Raw genomic sequence first — 23,241 nt, 5'->3', positions numbered from 1 at the left:
AGAAAAACTGATCTTTTCCATTTTTGAAGCACCACTGTCTTCAATACTCAGAAGTAATGTTTAAAGGAAGGATTTTCTTGGACGTTTTTGAAGTTTTAATCTTGAGATTAAAAAGAAACACAGCAAACGCTTAAATTTCCTCTAGATGGGGACAAAAGAAAATGCTTCAGTGGAAGGGGCATAAATGTGTGAAATGGGAGGGCAGGAGGGAGGTCACTGTCATGGTCATGGGCATACCACGTCATGATCCGTGAGTCGTGGATGACCAAGAAAGGATCTATGAATGGGCCACTGAGATGCTGACATCCCAAAGCGAAATCACTCGGTCAAGTGAATCAGGCCTTGGTAAATCCAAAGCCTTGGACTCTGGGAAAACTGGAGGTGAAGGGGCCTTCCTGATCACAAATCTTCATTTTGCAAAATGTTTGACTACTCTCTCAAGGTCACATGGCTTATGGTGTGACAGTGCCAGACTAGAAATCCACATTCACTCCCTCTCCCCTGGACAACTCCCACATTTCTGATAGGCCTGGATACAAAATAACAGGGGCCATTGTTGTAAGTATGTCCTGAATTGTCCTAGGGTCTCCCAGCCCTCTCTCTATCTTGATTTTATTGGTAAAGGGGCCAGTCTGACCCCTGGGGGAGGAGTCAAGCCAGTTTCTGGTTGCTTCTTACAAATTTCGTATGATTCCTTGGTCTGGTTTTGGTTCCACAGATGTCCCTCAAATCCAGCACTGACCCCAGACATGAGTAAACAGGGCATATCTGAGACCCTCGGGCAAATATATAAGTCAGTGTGACTGGTGGCACCAGGGTATTATGGAAAAAAGCAAGCAATGTATTACTCTATGATTCTTCCTTCCCTTCCCAAAGTTCCCACCTTATTGGAGATGGACAGGATAAGGGTGTTACTAGAGGAGATTACTTTGAACGAGTTCAACCATGTTTACCACAGTTTGTTTATAAACGCATAAAACTGGAACCAGCCTACAACATACAGAAACAGTGAGTAAGTAAATTACCCAAGAAAACCAGGTTTGAAACGCAGTTGGTAATTTGGAAAAATTTTCACGATGTATTAGAGGTACACGCCCCACTTCATTGGAAAGACAGTAAATACTCCAAAACATTAATTATCTCGCTACTCAGACATAACTGCTCAAGTTTTTCCTCCTCTATCGTCCAATAGATACACAATAAACATGAATTACTTCTACAGTCACCCAAACAATAATGACAAAGATGAAAGTAATAGGCCCTTTTGAAATCTCAAGGCTGAGATTTGGCCTAAACATCCAGGAGAAAATCATGAATGGAATTGTGTCTGTGGGATCATGGCACAATATCAATCTGCCCCTTTCCCCTGAACATATGCATTTCTTGGCTATAGAGGAGTTGGCCAGAGAATCGCCAAAGCCCTTGATAACATGCAACCCCATGTTTCTCACACTCAACCCCACATGGACCATAATCACATGGAAGTGCCGAGACCAACTTTCTCTGCCAACCAGCACTGAATTCACCTGCTAAGCCCCTTCAATGATTGTCATCTCTCTCAGTATTTCTCTATTGCCAATTACCCTTTTCCTGCTTAAGAGCCTTGTCTTCTAAAGGATTATCGACTTGAGGGGCAACACCTGAGATACGTTCCTAGCCTAGGGCCTGGCTCGGAACAACAAACTATAAATACTGGGTGAACGAGGGAATGAAGCGGGCAGGCAAGCAGACGAGCAACGAGATCACTTCTGTCCTCCCTCATTCTTAAGATTCTGGTCCATTCTCAGCAACTCTCTTTCCTCTCTAGGGGGCATATAGGGGAATGGTTACCACTCCTTCCTTACCATGAGACTTCTACTAATGTCTTCTTGTCTTTCCTACAATGTGAAGGATATAGAACGTAAACATTTGCATGCAGGAAGAAACAGGAAGAAAATGTTAAAGATTTGTCAGAGATACGATGGAATGGGAAAAACGGGAGCTGATTTCTGTAGTCTAACTGTGGCCAATGTCAGTGGGAGTCCAGGTAAGAAGGGTCACCTCCTAAATGGCCAAGGTCAAAAGATAAGGCATTAGATGACAAAGGATCAGGGTATTAAGCCCGCAGGGAACGTGCTGCCCAATTCACAGCTGTGGCTCAGGATTACATGGAGGCTTTATGAGGAACCAGTCCCCCTGTCTGTTGTCTGGATGACACATTCATGCACCCCTGCAACGTGAGTGAAGCTGTCCTTCAGGGGTCATCATCATGGAGGACAAAATGGGAACAAAGCCAATGAACGGGAAAACAGCCTGACACCTCCATTGGCAACTACCCATTTTCTACCAGACCTACTGGGATGATATACAGAATAGCCTAAGACTCGGGACCCTTACTGACCTGGCACGCCAGGGTGGGCACGATGCTAAGTGCTCTGCGGCATTAAACTCACTCAGCGCTCTCAAAGCCTGCAGGGAGATACTGTTACTATCCCCATCAGCATGAGAAAATGGAGACACCGTGGGCTCCAGACTCTTGAAATGTAGCTCTGAAGGCAAAACAACCATTTCCTGGTCAGTCAAAATGAAATCAAAGAGAATACGAAGGGGAGGTCATGATTACATGAGAGAATGTCCTGTCGACCCTTGAACAGGTAGGGCTTGGGGCACTGACCCCCTACACAATCGAACATCTGAGTAGAACTTTTGACTCCCGGGGCACCGAAGTGGCTCAGTCGGTTAAGCAGTTAAGCATCCGGCTTCAGCTCAGGTCACGATCTCACGGTCTGTGAGTTCGAGCCCCGTGTCGGGCTCTGTGCTGACAGCTCGGAGCCTGGATCTTGCTTGGGATTCTGTGTCTCCCTCTCTCTCTGCCCCTCCCCTTGTCTCTCTCTCTCTTTCAAAAATAAAAATTAAAAAAAAAAGAACTTTTGACTCCCCCCAAACTGAACTGAAAGTTAGCCCACTGCTGATTGAGAGCCTTACCAATAACATACACAGTCGATTAACACATATTTTGTATGTTGTATGTTATATACTGTATTATTTTTAATTTTTTCACGTTTATTTAGAGAGAGAGAAAGAGAGAGAGAGAGTGAGTACAGGAGTAGGGGAGGGAAGGGAGAGAGGGAGAGAAAGAATCCTTAGCAGACTCCATGCTGTCAGTGCAGAGCTGGGCGTGGAGCTCAAACTCCCAAACCGTGAGATCATGACCTGAGCCGAAACCAAAAGTCCAACGCTTAACAACTGAGCCACCCAGGCACGCCTGTTATATCCTGTATTCTTACAATAAAGTAAGCTAGAGAAAAGAAAACGTTATGAAGAAAATCAGAAGGAAAATACATGTATGGTACTGGGCTGTATTTATTGGGGGAAAAAATCCACATAGAATTTAGTCTGCACAGTTTAAGCCCGTGTTCTTCAAGGGTCAACCGTATGGGGATGCGCTCGGAAAACTGGCGCGCGTTATTTAATCCGCATGTGGATCTCCATATTGAAAAGAGACGAGAGCGTCTGTGACGGTCCATCTGAGGCCTGTATGATGTCACCTTATGCTTCCTCATTGTGCTCCTTGAAAGCAACTGAAGAACTCACAGGCCACAGGAAAATGAGCTTTTAAATGGACAATACCTGACCACATGCCGTTGTGAGTTACTGATACATTTCTAAAACTTTAAGAAGTGTGGCAGAACGACTTTAATGAAATCTACTCTAAGCTACAAAAGGCGATGGCTGGACTAAAATTCCAAAGTGAAGGATGTATTTTTATAGCCTAGTAAAGCAGTATTTTGTGTGCTAGCAGCAGCTGTAAATGGTATTCACATTTTCTGTGGGGATTTTATTTATGTGTGCAGACTCTTAATCTGGGGCAGAATTGGCTGACATGAGGTAATCCCACCAGTGGGAAGCCCATTTAAGTCCTTTTCATTTCCCTTTTATCACATACTGGTTTATTCATACATTCCAGATCCCTCATTTTAGTGAAAGTCTCCTCCTGTGCGCACTGCAAAATGCTTTCCGAATTTTGGTTAGAGGGAAGATTTAGGCTAAGTCTCAAATAAAATTTTGTGTTATACGACTGCATAAAGTAATTTTAAACAGGCCAAGTATGCAGACATGAAAAGGCAAAATTACTTTCAACGGTAAGAAATATTACAACTCACAGAGATTTCTGTGTCAGATGTGTTGAAAGGGCCACGTCAGTCTTGCTATATTCCAGAACTCGTTTTTAAAGAAAAGGCTTACTGCGAACCCGTAAGGACTTATTCGTGGCTTTAAATGTCCAAAAGAGGAATGTTAACCTTTGAAGTGAAAATGATCCTTAATCATTTTAACTTCTGGCCGATTTTGAATCTGTAGCTAGTAATTCTTGGGGAAAATAACCCAGGTAGCTTACGGGAAGAGAGAATGGTCAACTGTTTCTCAGAGCAAGGTGGGGGGGTGGTGGGGGGGTGGGGGAAGGTCAGGTTCCATGTTGAAAATGTACACCGGAATATACGTACAATGGGATATGACTCAGCCTTAAGGAATGACATTCTGACATGTGCTACGATATGGATGGACCGTGAAGACATTATATTCAATGACTAAGCCAGACACAAAGGACAAATATCGTATGATTTCCCACCCATGAGGTATGCAGAGTAGTCAAATTCGCAGCAGCAGAAAGGAGTATGGTGGTTACCAGGAGCTGGCGTGCAGGGGGAATGGGGACAGAACACTAAAAGTTAAGCACAAAGCAACACGGGTTAGAGGTATGCGCTGGGCATCCAGGGCACTGCCCTCGCGAGGCCCCTTGCACATGGCCCACTACTCCCTTCCAGGTCAGGGAGACGCCAAGGACATTTTGACCTCCTCAAAGCACCAATACACAAAGGGCCCTTCAACAATGATCTGGCAAATAAGCATACATTTAGGTATTTAGTGTAAAATCTGAAACTGTATCCTAGAACATGAGGTGCAGAACACTGTTTCTTGACAGCTGCGGGGGCCCAGGCCCCACCTCGCTCGCTGAGGGCTGAGCCCCAGCAGAGGGGAAGGGGGCTGGCATGGTGACAGTTATCCAGGGAGCTCGGAGCAGGCTTCTGCCAACTCCAGTCATTCAATACTCGCTGTTTGATGGTTTTAACATGAACAGAAAGTAAGGAAATACTGAATCATCAGATATGAGAGCTTTTTATGAGTCTAAAAATCCAGATGGCAGACAAGTAAATGTGTAATATTACTGCTGATACCTGATAGATTAGAGCCGTTCTACGGCTATAATTGAGTGATCTGAAGGCAACAGCTTTGAATAAAATAATTTGGGGGCTTCCTCATCCTCAGAAGGGCATCTTCATAAAAACAACAGCAGGGGCACCTGGGTGGCTCCGTTGAGTAAGCGTCCGACTTCGGCTCAGGTCACGATCTGGGTTCGTGGGTTCGAGCCCCGACTTCGGCTCAGGTCATGATCTGAGTTTGTGGGTTTGAGCCCCACAGTGGGCTCTGTGCTGACAGCCCAGAGCCTGGAGCCTGCTTCAGATTCTGTATCTCGCTTTCTCTCTGCCCTTCCCCCGCTCACACTCTCTCTCTGTCTCTCAAAAATAAACATTAAAAAATAAAAATAAAAAACCCCAGCAACCTCACAAAACTAATTAGTATGAAAACCCAAGAAAAATCCAGCAATCTGTCATCCCCAGCATGTCCAGTGTCCTACAAATGTACTTTAACTGGTACCCAGGATCTTACTTAGCTTACCCAGAGTCAGCGTTTGCTGAACGATGGGGAAGTGGAGGGATGTGGCTGAGATCGGACCGGGTCACGATAGCTTTCTCCACAGGCAATGACCACCGCAAAGCAGATCCTGTGCTCAAAGACTGAGTGGCACAGGAAGGTTACGACACAGAAGTTGAAGGTATATTCTCTTTGCTTGTTGAAATGACTAAAGATATACTTACACTCACGAGTAAGTTTAACATCTGACATAAGGCAAATGATATCAAAGTTTGGTGCCCCTCAGGGTCAGATGAGGTACCTGTTAAAAATGAAGGTCCCCCTACCCCAGATATGCCCCAGAGGTCGGAAACCACTAGTACAAGCCGTTCATGATATTACATCCAGGAAGAAGCAAGGAAATGGGATCACTGGAGGAGTCTGAGGAAGGAAGGCTTCCTGGAGAGCGTGCCTGGTGAGACTAATTGGGAATGGAGGAGACAAGTGGATGTGCCAGCAGGAAGGGGTGATGTAAGCATGACACATGGGGTGAGAACAGTGCTTTGTTTATTTTTTAAATTTTTGTGTATTTTTGAGAGAGAGGGAGCGCATGAGCAAGGGAGGGGCAGAGAGAGAGGGAGACACAGAATCCGAAGCAGGCTCCAGGCTCTGAGCTGTCCGTGCAGAGCCCAACATGGGGCTCGAACCCACGAACTGTGAGATCATAATCTGAGCTGAAGTCAGATGCTTAATCGACTGAGCCACCCAGGTGCCCTGAGAATAGTGCTTTATTACAGGAGGTGTAAGAGGCGCCTGAGTGGCTCAGTCAGCTGAGCGTCCAACTTCAGCTCAAGTCATGATCTCACGGTTCGTGAGTTCGAGCCCCGCATCGGGCTTGCTCCCATCAGCAGCGCAGGGGCATAGGGGAGCTTCAGATCCTCTGTCTCCCTCTCTCTCTCTGCCCCTTCCCCGCTTGCACTCTCTCTCTCCTTCTCTCAAAAATAAATAAAACATTTTTAAAAAATAAACAATAAAAAAATAAAGGCAAAGGAGGTGTGGGGCTGAGATGGGGCCACATTCAGAAGGACTGTGACAGGCCAGGATACACAGAGGTGGAAAGGCAGGTGGGAAGGAAGGAACCTCCCAGAACAAGGAGACTCATCTACTATGAAGAAACAGAAAAGCTGTCACTGAAGTCCCAGTAGAAAAGAAATTCCAGGTTCTGTTCAGGTCTGGACATCATGCAGCATGGTCTTTAAGAAAGAAAACAGTTTCTAGAAGCACAGACGTCCTGGCCCACTCACTTCCTCTACGAGGCTTGCATGCCTCTTACCATAACCAGGACGGCAGAGAGTAAAATAAAAAATCTTCTAAAGGTCACCTCCTTTTTCATACATTCATTACTGTGACCCCTCCCCGGGTCACAACCTGGCCCATGGCTGGCAACTCTGCCACCGTGTCATCTCTGTTACCAGACATGACAGGCTGGCCAGCATGTCACAGACACTCGAAGCCACTGAAACAGAGTGACCGCTCAGGATGTAAGTTACAGGGGGGATTCAGTGCTGACAGTAAGATGTAAACTGAAGGCTGATATTTTGGGTTTTCTGCGTAGTATTTCCAGTTAGATGCCCCATCACCTACTTGCACCCACTATGCAAAAGACGAATGTCAAGGATTTCACCCCTACCCCCTTCTCGCCTCAGCCCTCTCCCATCTCCTGCAGTGTATTCCCACTCCACTTCCAGAAGCCATCCCTTCTTTCCCGACAGGATTCACTGAGCAACTACCAGAGGTCAGGTGCCAGGGTGTTCAGGATGTTGAACGAAGCACCTGCCCCCCATGAGTTCACGGTCGCGATGAGGAGATCACCTAACACGTGAAGGGCTGATTTTTGTATAGCGTTGCCAGGGTCTTCTTCCACCTTGTTCTCACCGACCCTTTTGAAGTTTCCCTACTTCTTCCGTTGTTCCTATCAAGTACGTATATTTGTCTTCCCGGGACGATAGATTCTTTCTGGGTATAAGGAGAGACCGTTCCCTCCGGCTCCAGAACAGCCACGTGCATGGCAGAATTGAGACAAACATGGCGGGATTACCTCACTTCCTAGGACAGAGAACCCACGTACCTCCTTCCCCCTCTCCTCTTCAAAACACCTGCCGAGATGAAGTATTTTAACTGCGACGACATGGAAATAAGTAGGTAAACTGTACTGTCCTGGTCAATGTGAATTACACGCTTTTTTACATTCATGCTGATTTGGGAGTGAACTATTTATTAATGCTCCATCGTAGCTAAACGCTTATTGATGTAATTAAGGAATAATCAAACAACTGATTAAAACAGTATGATTCAGGTGAGTCAATAATTCTTCCCCTTAAAAAGGCAACACGTTTATCTCTCCCAGGACAATAACTATTCCTTAAAATCAAATCCTTGCTTTGTGATTAAAGTTATAGACATACACCTTAAAATCACATTGGAAAACCCAATTGCCCACCGGCTCCAATCCTAACTTCCTCATTCAAGATAACTAGATGTAAAACATTCAAGCAACAGTGTTGTAATTTATAACAACTTTGGACTTGTGGACTTTGTGGCTTCTCATTCAGGGACTCAAAGTTTATGTTCTAACAAGAAGCCTCTTTCTTCCCCTGACATCTTTGTGGTACATAAAGAAAATGTACCCACTCCAGGGACTTCCCTGCTCCTTCTTGTCCTACGCACGATTAATCTTTTTCTCTTTTCAATTTGAGGTGCAGTAATGTACCCCCCTGACCCCGAAACATGCTTTGCATGGAGTTTCAGGGGTCTTCTAAAGTCCTAGGGGAGCTCAGCACCAAACTAATGAATCCCTTTTTGTACAGATCAAAGGTTTGAGTTAAGTACAAGTAATTCAAAGCCATAGCCCACGTCTTGGAGAGCCAGTCAGCTAAGAGGTCAACAGAGATAGAAACAGATATTTAAAACGGGGGGGGGGGGGGAGGGGGATTTCTTTAACAGGATGGACATAATGAATTTACCTTTTCCCTGAGAGACAAGAAGCAGACAGGAGTCAATCAAAAGGAGACAACAGGTCAAAACAGACCCCAGCAGGTGTCCTCTCCCACTCCACTCCCATTTGCCTACGCTAACCCCAGCCCTGGGAGCTGTCGCTTCCCGTAACGAGCTGGCCAGCTTTGCAACTACGAGATTTCTGTGGGGAGAGAAACTCGTGGTGATGGGACAGTTAGGACAAGCTGCCATTGTCCCTTCCGTCCTGGGAGGCTGTCCAGAGCCTGCACCAGGTTCAGAAATGAAAAAGAAATCACTCAGACAAAGAGACATGAACTCGAGGCTCCTGTTTGTGGTCACTTGCCACATAATTAATTCAGGCTCCTCCTCCGTGTGTTCCCCTGTCCCACAGGCAGCTTTGGTTCTTCAGCCATGACCGCTAATTTCAGGAACTTCAGAAGTCTGTACAAAAATTTTGGGTAGAGAAAAGTGCCGCCCTCCCTAGTTTCTAGCCACTGCATCGGTTTTGGGAAAAACACCAAAGAGAAAAGATGGATTGAGTCTAAAGCGTTCAATCATCAAGCTATTTCCCTGAGATGCTAAGCTGTGGCTATTAACCCCCAACACCGAGGAAACTTTATTATTGAAGAGAACGATAAGGCAGATGATGTGATGAATGTCATTTCAGAAGAGGAATTTAAAATGGAGAAGTCGTTTTAGAGCTCATCCAGTCTAGCCCTATACTTTACAGAGCACAATGGAAGTGACTTGTCCAAGGTCACTTAGCCCATTTGTGACAGCCTTGGAGCCTGGGTCCCCTGGCTCCTAGGACTCTGTTCTTTTCCGCTGTAGCACCTTGCTGCCTGGTGATGTTTCCTTCCTACTACACACGTGACCTCACCACTAGCAAGACTTTACTAGAAAACATGATCAAGATGCTAAGAGTCTCCAAAACATCTTGGGTCAACAGGAAGCCATTCAATATTGCCTGATACAGTCCATGCTCCATTCAGTAAGTCCTAACACAGCACAAGCCACAGAGGAAGGAAAGCCCTAGGAAAAGGTGACATACTGCTCTGACCTTCGGGAAGCCACTTCCTGTTTTCCATCCACACCATAAGTGTGTCTGCCAAGGGCAGTGCATATTCCTGTCATCACACCGCACTAGAATTAATTGAGCAGTACTAGGCCACGTCTCCAGGGTTTGGGCTCTCTGGCTCCTTGCGGCACAAAAGCCCACTGCCACCAGCCCTGCCGGCCTGTCCCCAGGCACCAGCCTTCTTGGCCTGCTGGCCTGCCTAATAAGGCAATGTGCAAGGTGACTGGCCGGCTTATAGGTCACCCACTGTTTACTGTGCAAATTCTGGACTCACAAGCAAGAGCCTACCTTTTGGCAGACAAAGGGTTACCCTTTGCCAAAATCTCTTATTCGGTCCATTTACATAATAATAGATACTGGTCTGTAGAGCCTGCCAGATTGGACACAGTGTGGCTTGCAGGGTTAAGGGAACTTGCCTTCAGCAGGTCTGGAGTAGCTAGGCTTCAGGGGAAGTTTCTTTGCCTCTGCCTCCCCCAGTCCCCTTCCCAGGTCCCTCAGAGAACTCACACTCCATCTCTGGAGCAACTTATTTAGCATGCATCCTGACTCCTGAGGCGCCCAGACTTCAAAAATAGCAACCGGACTGTCTCCAAATAGATCGCATGTCCTGGGTACTTAAAAGGGAGTCACTGGGTCAGGTGCAGGAAAAATCCTTAGCATCCCAGAAACTATGTGCTGGTGGGGGGGGGGGGGGTGGGAAACGAAAGCCAAAGCAAAATAACAAAACCCCAAACTTCTGTCTTTTCAAATAAGGAGGGGGAGCTGTTGGCCAAACCCTGCCTGAATACAAACACCCTTTAGTTATTTTCGATGCCGTGAAGGTCCGGGCTCAGAGACTCTTACCACCCCCGGCTCCTGAGACTTCTACACATTTGGGGAAAGGATACCTCTGCGGTGGTTAACTGTGGCACATTCATCACTGCACCAATTTCCTTCGGCTTTCAGTCTCTTTGTCACTTAGAAGGCATTCCACCCTCCGGCCCACCAAAATCTGATATGTCCCAGGAGAGTTTTGAACAGTACGAGCATTTCAAGTCTCAACAGCAGCCTGGCAATGATGGGATGGAGCCAGATGAGGAAGCATCAGGGAGCATGAGGTCGCAAACCTCGAGGACGGTGTTCACCAGACTATCAGTGCACATACGAAGGCCAAGATACAGCCCAAATCTGTAACCACGGTGAGCGGAAGCCAATCTGACGGCCTCAGCCTCCCACCCCGGGCCAGCATCCAGCGTTAACACCCTTTCTGCGTAAACACACAGTTCCTTTCGAACCAGAGAGAGCCCGACAAATAGCAGCCACGCTCTGCTTCTCAGAGGAAAGGAGTTGAGAGTATCTAAAATGACGGTTAGGAAAACCGGAGGCCTATGCACTGCTGATATGTTGGGGATAAAAATGTTAGATCAATTTCTGGTTTTCACGAATCCAGGGTTTACCTACTCGGTCCCTACGGGATTCTCCAACACAGGCATTCAGGAATCCCTGTCTAGATATTCGTAACAAAGAGAAAAAGCAAGGGGTGTGGGATACTGAAAACCTAAAGCTTGTCCTTAAGCTCCTGGAAAAAGCAGCCTTGGAAAGGAGAGTTTCAAAAACACACACCATCACGATCTCGCGGTCCGTGAGTTCGAGCCCCGCGTCGGGCTCTGGGCTGATGGCTCAGAGCCTGGAGCCTGTTTCCGAGATTCTGTGTCTCCCTCTCTCTCTGCCCCTCCCCCGTTCATGCTCTGTCTCTCTCTGTCCCAAAAATGAATAAACGTTGAAAAAAAAAAAAAAAAAACACACACCAACCTCCATATTGTCCTAACAAGCCTCTGTCCTCACAACCTCAAAGGAATCGGCTTGCACTCTCCTTTACCGCCTCTAAATTAGGCAAAGTAGGCGGGGAACCACAGGGGCCCCAGGGTGTGGGCAGACCCGGGGGTGTGGAGCTGCCCTGGATCCCTGTCCCCCCTAAGAAGGCAGAGGGAAATCACAGGGCGGCAGGTGTAGGCCACCAGCCGCCTGGTTGGCTTCTGTGTTTATTTTACTCCCGAACAGCTAATTTCCCATTGTTCAAGGCCAAGTTAGCACTGAAGCACTGTTATTCCCTTTTCTTCTTCAACTGCCAGCTCCTGTGGCTGTTTGATTCCTAATTAGCACTTCTAGGGAGAGTAGGCCAGGAAAAGGAAAGAAGAGGCGACTCCTAGCTACTGGCCACCGACCCCTGCCAGCAGCAGGCTGGGCAACCAGGACCCCTTGAGGAGGAGGAGGAGGAGGAGACAGTGAGAGAGGAAAGGGAAGGTGTGGCGCCCACAGGGTGACCTGGATCTACCGTGGAATTCCTACGTGGCCAGACCTCAGGACGCTAGAGACTGCGAACTGAAGACAATAAAAAAAAAAAAAAAAAAAAAAATCATCAACAGTGACAACTGAGCTCATCTGAAATTTATTCTAATTAAATGTCGTCAAGAAAGAAAAAGTCCTGTCTTCCAGTCCCTGTGACTCTCTCCCGAACAGTAAAGATATTACTGTGCTCACTGGCGTTGCCGTCCTAAGCAAGGTTGTTCAACAGGTTCGCGCACAAGAGGTGTATTCATGGACCTGATTCCATTAAAGCAGCAGCTGCTCATCAGTTTGAAGGTATATGTATTCAGTCAACATCCAGTTAACAGAATTACAACCACAGCACTGTCCCCCTGAAATTAAAACTGTGCCGGGTACAATAGGCTGCACGGTGGATTTTTTATCAGATCACTTCCTGTTCAGACGAGCAAAGAGCTTTCTCTTTACCATGCACATTGTATCTTTTTTTTTTTTTTTTTTTTTTTTTTTTTTTGGCTGTTAGACCGTGTAAGCTATTTGATTGGGTGGCAGAAAGAGACTTTAAAATTATTAAGGACTAGATCTTCATTTGCTGCCTATTTATATAATACTTTGTTTTTAAGCACATTGTCAGGCTATTTTTATGGATATATTTTTAACCCGGACACATGCTTACCCTGTGTTCAGCTTAAAATATGCTGATACAGCGTTAAACTCCCTCCTGCAATGCTGATTTAACTTAGCCACCGCTATCCACATCTGAGAGTATTAGTTCAAGAACTAACCTTTCTTTTTAAAAAGAATTAAAAAGACTTGATTCCTTAGCTGCACTATGTCGTCCCCTAGTGGCTGAAAGGAGTTGACGGATTTTCCAAAGTCCACTTTACAAAACACGGGTTCTTAAACGGAAAGCATGAAGTCTGGACGCTTTTGCTGACAGCAGCTTTAACATCTCTGAGATATATACGAGCTGAAAGGTTAGAAAATGATTTCATTCATTTACTCAACAAATAATACACGAAGTGTCCTAGAGGCCGAGCCCTGTTCTGGGGCTGGGGAAACAGAATGAGTAAGGATACAGGAGAAAATTCCATTCTAGTAATAAATACACAAGTATAATACAATGTCCCACGTGCCCAGTGGCCTTTTATTTTAATGTGTGTGAAATATATGTTACAGGAGCTCACTATCGGATACTCGGGAAACATGAGTGATTTTGTACTGCTAGTCTGTCTCTTCAACGTCTTGTCTGTCATTGTCCCCTCCCCTTTACCTTTCCCTTCGCCCAGGCAGCCTCAGAGCTGGTTCCAGGCGCCCTCAGCAAGCATCGGCTAAATAAAGTGACCCATGAAATCCAAACTAATGAGGCTTTATTATCAGCTAAATGAAAGGGCTTTTGCTGTTTTCAGTTGCCCGTATCGTAAATTAAAATACCGATAGTTATAAAAGTGAGGCAGGCTCATGAAAAAGTAACAGGTCTCTCTTTAGACATATAAACTGAGGCAATAATATATTGTTTTGTGTATAAACATCACGGTGCTGTGAACATCTGATTCAGAAGCTCACATCTGACGAAACCATAAACATGCATTCCGAGGCTGTAGCACGCTATTGTTTCACTCTCCTGTCCCCCACCTTTCTGGAAAGTGGCAGAACCACAACTAATGCCATTCCGAAGTGAGTTCTTACAGGACGTTAGGTGCTCTGGGATGTGCCAGGATAGCAGAGATCACTGTCGTGCCAACTTGGTGCACTGGCCTTGGCTGCGGGACGTTCCGTGCTGAGAAGGGCTCTCGCCCACCACACGTGGGGAAGTACAAGTTCACAAGACCAAGGATGACAGAGTCTCTCAGGAGCACAAACTCTCACAAAAGCTGAATGCCTGTGGGTTCCCATTTCTGTTTGAAATTCTACCTCACCTGCCCGGATGCTGTTCAGTTTCTTGCTGCTGGGATTTTTTCCCCTTAATGGCGAGGTCTCCGCCATGGAGATTTAAATGTCAAGGGGTCCACAGCTACCGGTCTCTGTTACTTCTGTAGGAAAAGGCAGGTGGCGTCTCACAAGACCCACTGCGTGATCTAAATTAACAAGACACGGAAACAGCTACTGTTACAATATTCAAAAGTGAGCTCTGGCAGGTAAAATGCTGACTTGGAAAAGAAAGCCTAGTGGATTTGCAAGCAAAATCTGTGTGAGCGCTATACTGTAGGTATAAACAAAATTCAAACAATTTACCCAAACGTTTCTATTCCCTTATGTTCTACCTCATTTTGCAGAGCTAGAGAAAGGGTGGGGGCCATCCGTGAACTTCAACCCAGTGTCCAAATTTAAAGGAAACAAATCTCCACAGTTCTAAATTATTGACTTTTTTAAAGCTTTAAACAAAGGCAGGGCTTTGGATATTCGGGTGCACATCACAAGTTATCAGAAATAGTGACCCAGGCTTAAACATACCTCAGAGGTTGTGGCCCTCATCTCTGTGTTACACTTAAAACTTTTGATAGCAGCCCTGTTAAGATTTGCATAGTTTGGGGGCACTTGTGAGAAAAGGAGGGGGGGGGTCTGTAGTTTTACACTGAAACTGTATCATAATGTTTTATTTTTTATTTTTTTTTTAATTTTTTTTTCAACGTTTATTTAATTTTGGGACAGAGAGAGACAGAGCATGAACGGGGGAGGGGCAGCGAGAGAGGGAGACACAGAATCAGAAACAGGCTCCAGGCTCCGAGCCATCAGCCCAGAGCCTGATGCGGGGCTTGAACTCACAGACCGCGAGATCATGACCTGGATGAAGTCGGACGCTTAACCGACTGCGCCACCCAGGCGCCCCTGTATCATAATGTTTTATACAGATGTATACAAATGTTTTGTACAAATTTCACACGATTTTAAAAGTGCAAACAAAGCACAATTGGTCCCCGGGTCTCCTGCGGACTCTGAGGGGAGGTTGGAAGTAAACTGGTAAGTACCTGACCTTTGCCCTGAAACCTGCACATAAAGAATATCAGCTGCTGTCCCTCAAGTTCCCAAAAAGCTTCAGTTGGGACCTTGGCGCAGGGGGAGGGGGGACACATCTTATTCTCCCCCCCCCACCCCCCCCACCCCAGCCTCCAGGAAGATTCCAGGCCCAGGGACCCGGTTAGTTCTCCCTCAGACTCAGGTCCTCAGAATTCAGGTGGCTTTCACTAAACTCTGACCAGGCTGGTTACCAAAACCCGAATATGTCAAATACTTGCTCCTCCTGACCCCCCTGCTTCCTCTATCACACCCAGGAACCCACAGCGCTTGGGCAATTCACCTCCAGCCCAAACCCTCTAAGGAAAAGAATGAAACGTTACAGAAGTCCCCAAGTTAGCCACAGATTTTATAATTATTGAACTAGAGTATCTACAATTATAAAGTCATATAATATATACTTTGAATAGTGTGTCCCACTTAATCAAGAGTGTTTAACACTGTATACATATTAAGCTACGGTCAACACACAAGTCCTATAATTTTTTTTAAAAAGAAGACAGTATGTTAGTAACTGTACAGATTCCAAACCCTATCCTTGGAGATTCAATAAGCCCTTTCATTCTTAATGTACACCCAGTTCTAAACAGCTTGGTTGTCTGATTCCCCAGCCCCTGAAGGGATGCTGAGAAGCTTCTGGAAGGTTAGGAACACTAAGGAAAGAGGGGAGGAGGAGCTGGCCCAGTGCTGGAGGACTCCTTCACATCTCCTTAGGTATGCCTTTGCTACCCAACATGTGCGAAGCCAGGCAGTGAAAGTCCAAACTAGATTGGTCTCCTCCTTCGTGGAATTTGGGGTTCTTGTACACGGGGCCCCGGAAGTGGCCCCCTCCATGTTTCCAGGACTGAAGACAGGTGTGCACAGCCTCAGGGAGCACTGAAAGGAGGTTCGCCCGGAGAACAGGTAGAGCGGTCCTGTTCCCAGCGAGCCTGCTAGAGCCGACATGCAAGGCCTCGCGGGGCACAGCGTGGGGACGGCACACTGAGGCCCAAGTGCCCTGACAGCAATGACACTTACCTACGCAGGATGGGGACACAGGAACAGAAGGGCCACAGCCCCTCCATTGAATAGAAAAGGAAAGGAATTCCATTCATCCTACTACTCAGTTTCGCGACGGGGAAAGAATTAAGTACGCCCAGAACAAACTACCCTTTGGGTGGGTAAATCTTTCAAGCTCAGTTTTAAAGACATACATACAGATCGCACAGGGGAAAAGCCCACAGCCCATTCTTGCTCTTGGTTTCTACCTGTTCCTACCCCGCGGGCTGACTCCACCCCCACTGTCCCACACGCCGTCTTCAAGTGCCTCACAGTTCCACGTGATCGTGATTGTGTCCATGGCGCTCACCACAGGACCACAGGCGTCAGGCCACCAGTCACGGAGCACAGACGAAGCGACCCACCTCGCCAAACTGCCCCGCGGCAGGTGCTCAACCCGCTGGGCCTGCTTTCTCCTCCTTCCCTTGCCCCTAGTGGTCACTGGGGGAATAGCAGCTGTCCTTCTGCCCTTGCGGCCTCCTGTGGGTCATCACTCCTCAGGCCTCCTTCAGAGACCATTCCAGAACCTGCTTTTCCACAGTGGCGCATCACGAGGTGGTGGTTTGCACGTCTCGTGCCCCTTCCCCTCGTGAGAACCTCCCTCTGGTGACAGCTCAGCTGCGCCAGGTGGACCCACCTGCCATTTGTCTTTTAAAAATCCCTTTCCCGTGGCGCCTGAGTGACTCATGATTTTGCCGCAGGTCATGATATCACGGTTTGTGAGTTTGAATCCTGCATCGGGCTCTGCGTCGACAGCATGGAGCCTGTTTGGGATTCGCCGTCTCTCTTCTCTCTCTCTCTCTCTCTCTCTCCCCCTGCCCCTCCCTGCTCTCTTTCTCTCAAAATAAATAAACACACGGGGATGCCTGGGTGGCTCAGTCGGTTGAGCATCCGACTTCCACTCAGGTCATCTCACAGTTTGTAAGTTCGAGCCCTGCGATGGGCTCTATGCGGACAGCTCAGAGCCTGGAGCTAGCTTCTGATTCTGTCTCCCTCTCCCTCTCTCTCTCTGCCCCTCCACCTCTCATGTTCTGTCTCTCTCAAAAATAAACACTAAAAAATTAAAAAAAAAATAAATCAATAAACATGTAAAAAAATAAAATAAAGTAAAAATTCCTTTTCCTCTGGGCACAGAGTTCATGGTGAAGGCACTTCAGCAGGCCGTCAGCAAGAGTGGTGAAAGGGTTTGGGAAACGATGCCACAATTTGTGAGGTATGGGTAGAGCCCGCTGGACCTTCAGCCAGAGGGGTCACCCCATCGGCCCCTGCGCTCTCCCCTTTCCCACCTCCTTACCTGTGGAAACCAAGTTCTTGGCCCGTGGCAGGTACAGACAGAAGTTTCCCACGGCAAGCATAAATCGACACTTGCTCTTTCCACGTATACGGCCTTCAGCGGCACACCATGTGCTCTCAATACCTCACTTGATCTTCACCAATGGACATTGTCAAAGGGTTTTGTCATCGTCAAAGCCCTTTGGTCAACGTGGCTTCACGTGGTCCCGCTGGCATGACGGGGAACTCCCCCGTTCCCCGTTCACAGATGAGGAAACGGACCCCCAGAGAGGCTACGCCAGAGCTGGCGAGAGAGGAGGAAAGCACACAGCTCACCCGGGGGGTCCCCAACAAGGGTGTGAGGCTGGAGAAGGGCTGTCCGACCCGAAAACTGCACAAAAGCCCTGGCTCCCTGCCTGAGGTTTTGAAGGCAGAGGTGACCAACCTGAATTGCAGGTTCAAGTCTGGAGCCTGGCTGCTCCTGGCTCTAGTTCCCTCTCCCTCCTTCCCTCCACCCTCCCTCCTTGCCTCTCCGCTCTCCCACTTCAGTGGGGACTTGCAGATATTTTCAAAAGGATTATCCCATATGTTCTAAACCCCAGCAGCAACCACCTCTGCGGTGAGCAGGGCACCGGGCCTGGAAATGTGCGTCTTGGGCTATTGGGAGAAGTGCCTTCCTTTCTTCTTATGAATCACGTGAAAAGCCTATTAGGCTTTATTCAAAATTGCTGTTTTTAAGTCTTTGCGATCCTGGCTCCGTAGACACTGGACTCTGGCTAAGCAAAGGGTGAAGTGAGAAAGAGATGGAAACAAGACTCTCGCTACATTCTTCTGGTGACAGATTTGGAACATGAGCTAATGCACAGGCCAGCCCTGCCAAAGCTGAACAAAAACAATGCTATCTACAGCTGCCTCGGGGCATCTTTCTGAGCACAAAATAGCCTCTCCCCACTCCCTCCCAGAGGCAGCTCAGGTTTTTTTTTTTTTTTTTTTAGGTTGATGCAAGGGTGTGGATAAACTTTGCAAGCCAATATATCATTTGGTTTAGCTTTAGAAATATTTGATCATGCTGATTTGGCAAAGAGAAAAAAAAAAAAGTGTTCTCTAGCAGGAAAAGTTGGTCTCTGCAGTAACTAGTTGGAGCAAGTCAGTAACTATTTGGAGACACAGACAGAAGGGGAGTCTCAGGCTGACTGAGGGTCTGACTCTCCCCACGCTGAGTTCAACCCTTGACTCCTGAGCTTGACTTTGGCCCTCGGGCACACTCACAGGCTAACAGCTGCTTTTTCCTGTTGCCTAGAAAATATACAACAAGTTCTCAATCACAAGACACTTCTCGTTTCTCTTTTCGTTTTTTTCCCCAGTGTTTGCTCAGTCGTTCTTGTATGTTTTAAATTGTTTTGAAGCCCTCCAGTGGGAAGCACAAAAACGAAAAATCAATTCCCAGACGGTCGCCTGGCCAGATTTGGGTTCCTCGTGAGTTGCGAGAACCACAGCCCACAGGGCAAATGTAATTTATAGCAAATGTGAAAGATGTTCACGAAGCTTACGTTAACTAGGATATTGTTAACTGGAGCCCTCTTCTGTGTCGTTTGCTATTCTGAATGCCTGTCATTCTGAATGGACCAAGTGGAGGTAGGGGCAAGGTATCATTTACATGTCGCCCACGAATGAATTGAGAAAATACGCTACAAGTAGCAAAAAAGGTGCTCTACTCTTTAGTACTTTGGGCGAGATGAAATTCTTATAAGAATCACTGAAAAATTTAACTTTCATTTGGAACCTCATGGTAGCATTACCTTTAGGGATGGAACAGGCTTTGGAAAGCCTCTGGATTAGCAGATGGTTCTTTAACAGAGTGTCAGACCCTCCTCAAGAGCCTTAGCGCCCCCCTCCCCCTTGCCCCAGCCACACCCCAGAACCAATGGGACCAGAATCCGCAGGTGGGATCCAGGCTAGGGGATCTTGTGAGAACTGCCCCCAGAGAGATGTGTCGGGGGCAGCCTGGGGTAAGACCCGTGGCTCCTTGAACCTCCCCATCTGACGAAGGAGCCCACACAGGTTGGCCAAGGTGGCATCAGCAGCAAAGGCAAGACAGCAAGAACTCAAGAGTTTCCTTTTTTAAACACCAGCAACATTTACGTGGTAAAGTTTGTCGCCAGGTGGTGTATTTAAACAAGCATTATCAGTGAATATGTGATTCAAATACTATGTCCCAGAACTTGGGGAGAAAAGGACCCCACTTGAACTCCCGGAGTGGAATTATGCTAAAAAGTTAGCCAAACAAGTTGCCAGTGAACCAGGGAAAGGAGGAGACGAGACCACAGAAGGTCATCCTAACTAACGTCCCTCTGTTGCACCGCATAGCCCCCTCCCACGCCTCCATGCTAGGGGACCCCTTTTGTAGCAGATCATAGCTCCAAGGACCAACAGACCCAAATTACATTGATACATGTTACGATTAAGTGCCAGTTCATTTCTAACACGCAGACGGTGAGCAAGGCACTTGCAGAAATCAAGATATAACCACAGGACACAGGCACTCCCCTGGTGTCTGCTGTGCTCTTTTCTCTAAAACCCTCTTTCCTGGCTCCATTTTCCTCTGTCATTAATCTACATTACTCGTGTGCTAACTTGAAAGCTTTATATTTTGTTGTGGTTTTCATCCTCTGTATCACAGAAACATGTTACTACAATTACACAAGATTGTCATCCAAGGAAAATAGCTAACACCACCCGCATAAATAAGTTCCCAAAGACACGAAAAACAAAACGAATCCCCCTTAGAGTTTTATTTGTTCAGTTTGTTTTCCAAAATACCACATGCCACGTTTTAATCGAAAACCAACGCACGCATCAGATTTACACATCAGATTTACCAAAGGTCTTGCCCTGGGCCCATTTCAGGACCGAACCCACGGCTTTCAGCTCTGATACCACCATAGGCAACTAATGACAGGACTTGGATCGGACTTAATGCAAAGAGCTGCCCGGAGGTCAAGGGCTTGGGCTCTTTCAGATAGACAAGAGTTCAAACCCCAGCACTGGCGTTTTCCAGCTCAGTGGCTCCGAGGCCAATTATACCCCACCCAAGACGGAGGTTAGAAGGTTGTTCTAAGGATCGAGGACACTCCCGTCTATGATACAGCTTCCGGCTCCACGAGGCTACCTGGTGCCTCAGCTGCTCCCCATCCCACTCTGGCACTCCTTCCCAGCACACATATACACACATCGTCACCTGTCCAGTCCGTGCTCTTGGACCCTTATCCAGTTTTACTCTCCTAATTGTTTCTTTTACCAGCTCACGGTCTGCTAGGATCACTGTAAATTCCACTTCATCCAAATCAGTGAGTGTTTGGGGGTCTACGTGAGAGATCTGCTAGCGATCTTTCAAAACACGGGACCCTGGATTATCAGGTTACGTTTCGATCTTTTCGCGTTTAACCACGTATGGGGCTATGAACAATCCAAAACACCCGTCCCTGCCAGCACAGCTTTGCCTATGCTGCAACAGTTCACAGACGAGGAAAACACGTTGGGATGTTTCACCAAGTGCCGCCCCCCCCGCGTGGTATAACTTCCAACACCACTGCCTTGCCTGCCACGCTTTCACCCGCTGCTCCGGGGCAGGCAGGACCCTGGGTCCAGGCTCCACCAGCAAGAAAGCCCACGCTCTTCCACGAAGGGGCTGGGGCAGCTTCAGTGTTCACCACCACAATGATTTTTGGAAGAGAGGACACACAAATGTCTCCATTTCGAATACAATATAAATGTGTGTACGGTCCTACCTTCTAAGTAAACACCTGTAAATGTGTGAACTTGCAAAGCTGCAGTTTTCATGGCTTTGTAATATAATGTGTAAAGATGAAAACTGTCAGGTCTGAAAGATGACTACATCTAATGTTAAACGGAAAGCGGAGAGAAATACCAAAAAATTCTTTAGAATCTTTACATTTCCACTAAGATGATGTGGAAGGACTTCCTCAAGGTCCCGATTACTGGATGCTCAGAGTCCCTTCTTTCCCCCCCTTGGAGGTGCCTTTTCTTGAGTTGAATGAAAACAAGTGGTCACCAGGGCACAGTTGTGCCGTGAAAAGCAGTTAGTCCCTGTGAAGGAGTAACCCTGTGACAGCCCCACAGCCCCGGCCCTTCTCTCTCATCCTCTGACCTAATACACAACAGTGGAATTGCAAAGAACCCCTTCTTTCTTCCTTATAAAGAAGAAAATAAGGGGCACCTGGGTGGCTCAGTCAGCATCCAACTTCGGCTCAGGTCATGATCTCATGGTTTGTGAGTTCATGCCCCACCCGGGGTTCTCTGCCATCAGCACAGAGCCTGCTTCTGCTCCTCTGTCCCCTCCACCCCCCTCTGCTCTCTGCCCTTCCCCTGCCGGTTCTCTCTCCCTCTCTCTCTGTCAACTTAAGAAAAGAAGAAGGAGAAAAGAAATGGGGAGGAGAGAAGTTAGTACTTTGGTTTCCCGAAAGACTAAACATAGCAATCTTTGTCTCGCACAGAAGGAGTTCTGTTGCGCATGGTGTGAAGCTGACAGGTGCGGATGTGCAGTTTTTAAAACAAAAATGAAAAAGGCATCCAGCAAGCAAATGCTTGAAGTCTCAAACACAAGTAAAACGGCTCTGGCTCCGGGCTAAAAACTCTCCAGAGAATCAGGATATAATTTATGGCCAGACAGTTCATCTGATTTCTTCACCTGTAGTTTTGAAACATACCTGGTATTCACATTTATTAGAGCAGCTGGTTGGACCAGGAAGGTGATGAAATGGCAGAGGAATGGCTGAAGGGAGCCTTCCCCCTCACAACACTTGCAAGATCTTAGTTAATCCAAGTACCCATCTAGAGCTGGTCAGACCACATTCTGAACAAAACGTGTATTGAAAAGCACATTTAATGGGCACCTGAGGCATATGTTTTCAAATGACCTAACTGTTATTTTTGGATTTTTACTCGATTCGTATAAAATTATACTGCTAATAGATGTAATACATAAAACCAGAACTTGATCTGCAAAGGTGACTCTATGTCCTGAGCCCACAGCACGGTCTCTTAAAACCCAGCTTACGTTTGTAATTTCTTGATTCATGTGATTCCAATGAAGCTACAAAGTAGGAGAAGGTTTGCAGGGAAACATGCCAGCCCTCTCCTTGGTTTCCTAGTGCACGATTAGTTTCTGGTCGGTCCTTACAGACTTTCTTTAGGCAAGAAAATACAAGCAAATGCTTCCCTGTGCCTTTTGCACACAAACACAGAGCACCCTAAGTGATGTTCCTTGGGGATCTGTCCCTACAGGTGCACAGACGACATCTTCCCACGTTGCCCTCATCTTGTCACAGCTGCACAGTATTCTATCATTTACCCACCCAGCCCCCTATTGATGGGCATCGAAGTCTGCTATTTGACACAAAGCTACACTGCATAACCTCTGATGTAAGTAAACTGCCCTGCACAGACATGGTGCCATTTTCATTCCCATCAGCAATGGTTCTTGGTTCCCCAACTCATAACTGACTTCTAGATGTTCACTCTACTGACGCTTGCTGGTCACAGTACATTTTTCTTTCTTTTACTCTGAATGCAATTGAGCACCTTTTCACCTGATTTACACCCATTTAAATGTCCTTTCTCCCATTTTGTGTGTTGTCAGTTTAGATGCTTTGCCAATTTTCCTCCAGTGCTTTTTTTTGTTTTGATTTGGTTTGGTTTGGTGTGTGTGTGTGTGTGTGTGTGCGTGCGTGTGTGTTTAGGATTTCTGGAAGTTTACATATTAATATGTTAATCATGTATCTGTGATAGGAGCTGCAGGTAGTTTTCCTAGTTTTTCTTTTCTCTTTGGT

At 46.9% G+C, this 23,241-nt stretch overlaps 1 protein-coding gene across 10 annotated transcripts in view; it reads right to left on the bottom strand.

Annotated features, from left to right (window-relative positions):
• The window catches only part of SVIL (supervillin), a 235,284-nt gene that overhangs the window by 107,557 nt on the left and 104,486 nt on the right, over positions 1–23,241 (bottom strand). Inside the window, exon 1 of one of the 10 annotated variants that reach the window (XM_045462527.1) lies at positions 17,415–17,490. The exons of the other annotated variants lie outside the window; for them this stretch is intronic. Within the exon in view, the coding sequence (XP_045318483.1) occupies positions 17,415–17,475 (61 nt within the window). The 5' untranslated portion in view covers positions 17,476–17,490. Of the gene's footprint in view, positions 1–17,414; positions 17,491–23,241 lie in introns of those variants that run through there. 10 annotated transcript variants of the gene reach the window in all.

This window comes from Leopardus geoffroyi, chromosome B4 (assembly GCF_018350155.1).
Source record: "Leopardus geoffroyi isolate Oge1 chromosome B4, O.geoffroyi_Oge1_pat1.0, whole genome shotgun sequence".
Taxonomy (NCBI): Eukaryota; Metazoa; Chordata; class Mammalia; order Carnivora; family Felidae; genus Leopardus; species Leopardus geoffroyi.
The sequence above is the reverse complement of the archived record's forward strand: the minus strand, read 5'-3'. Positions and strand labels throughout refer to the sequence as shown.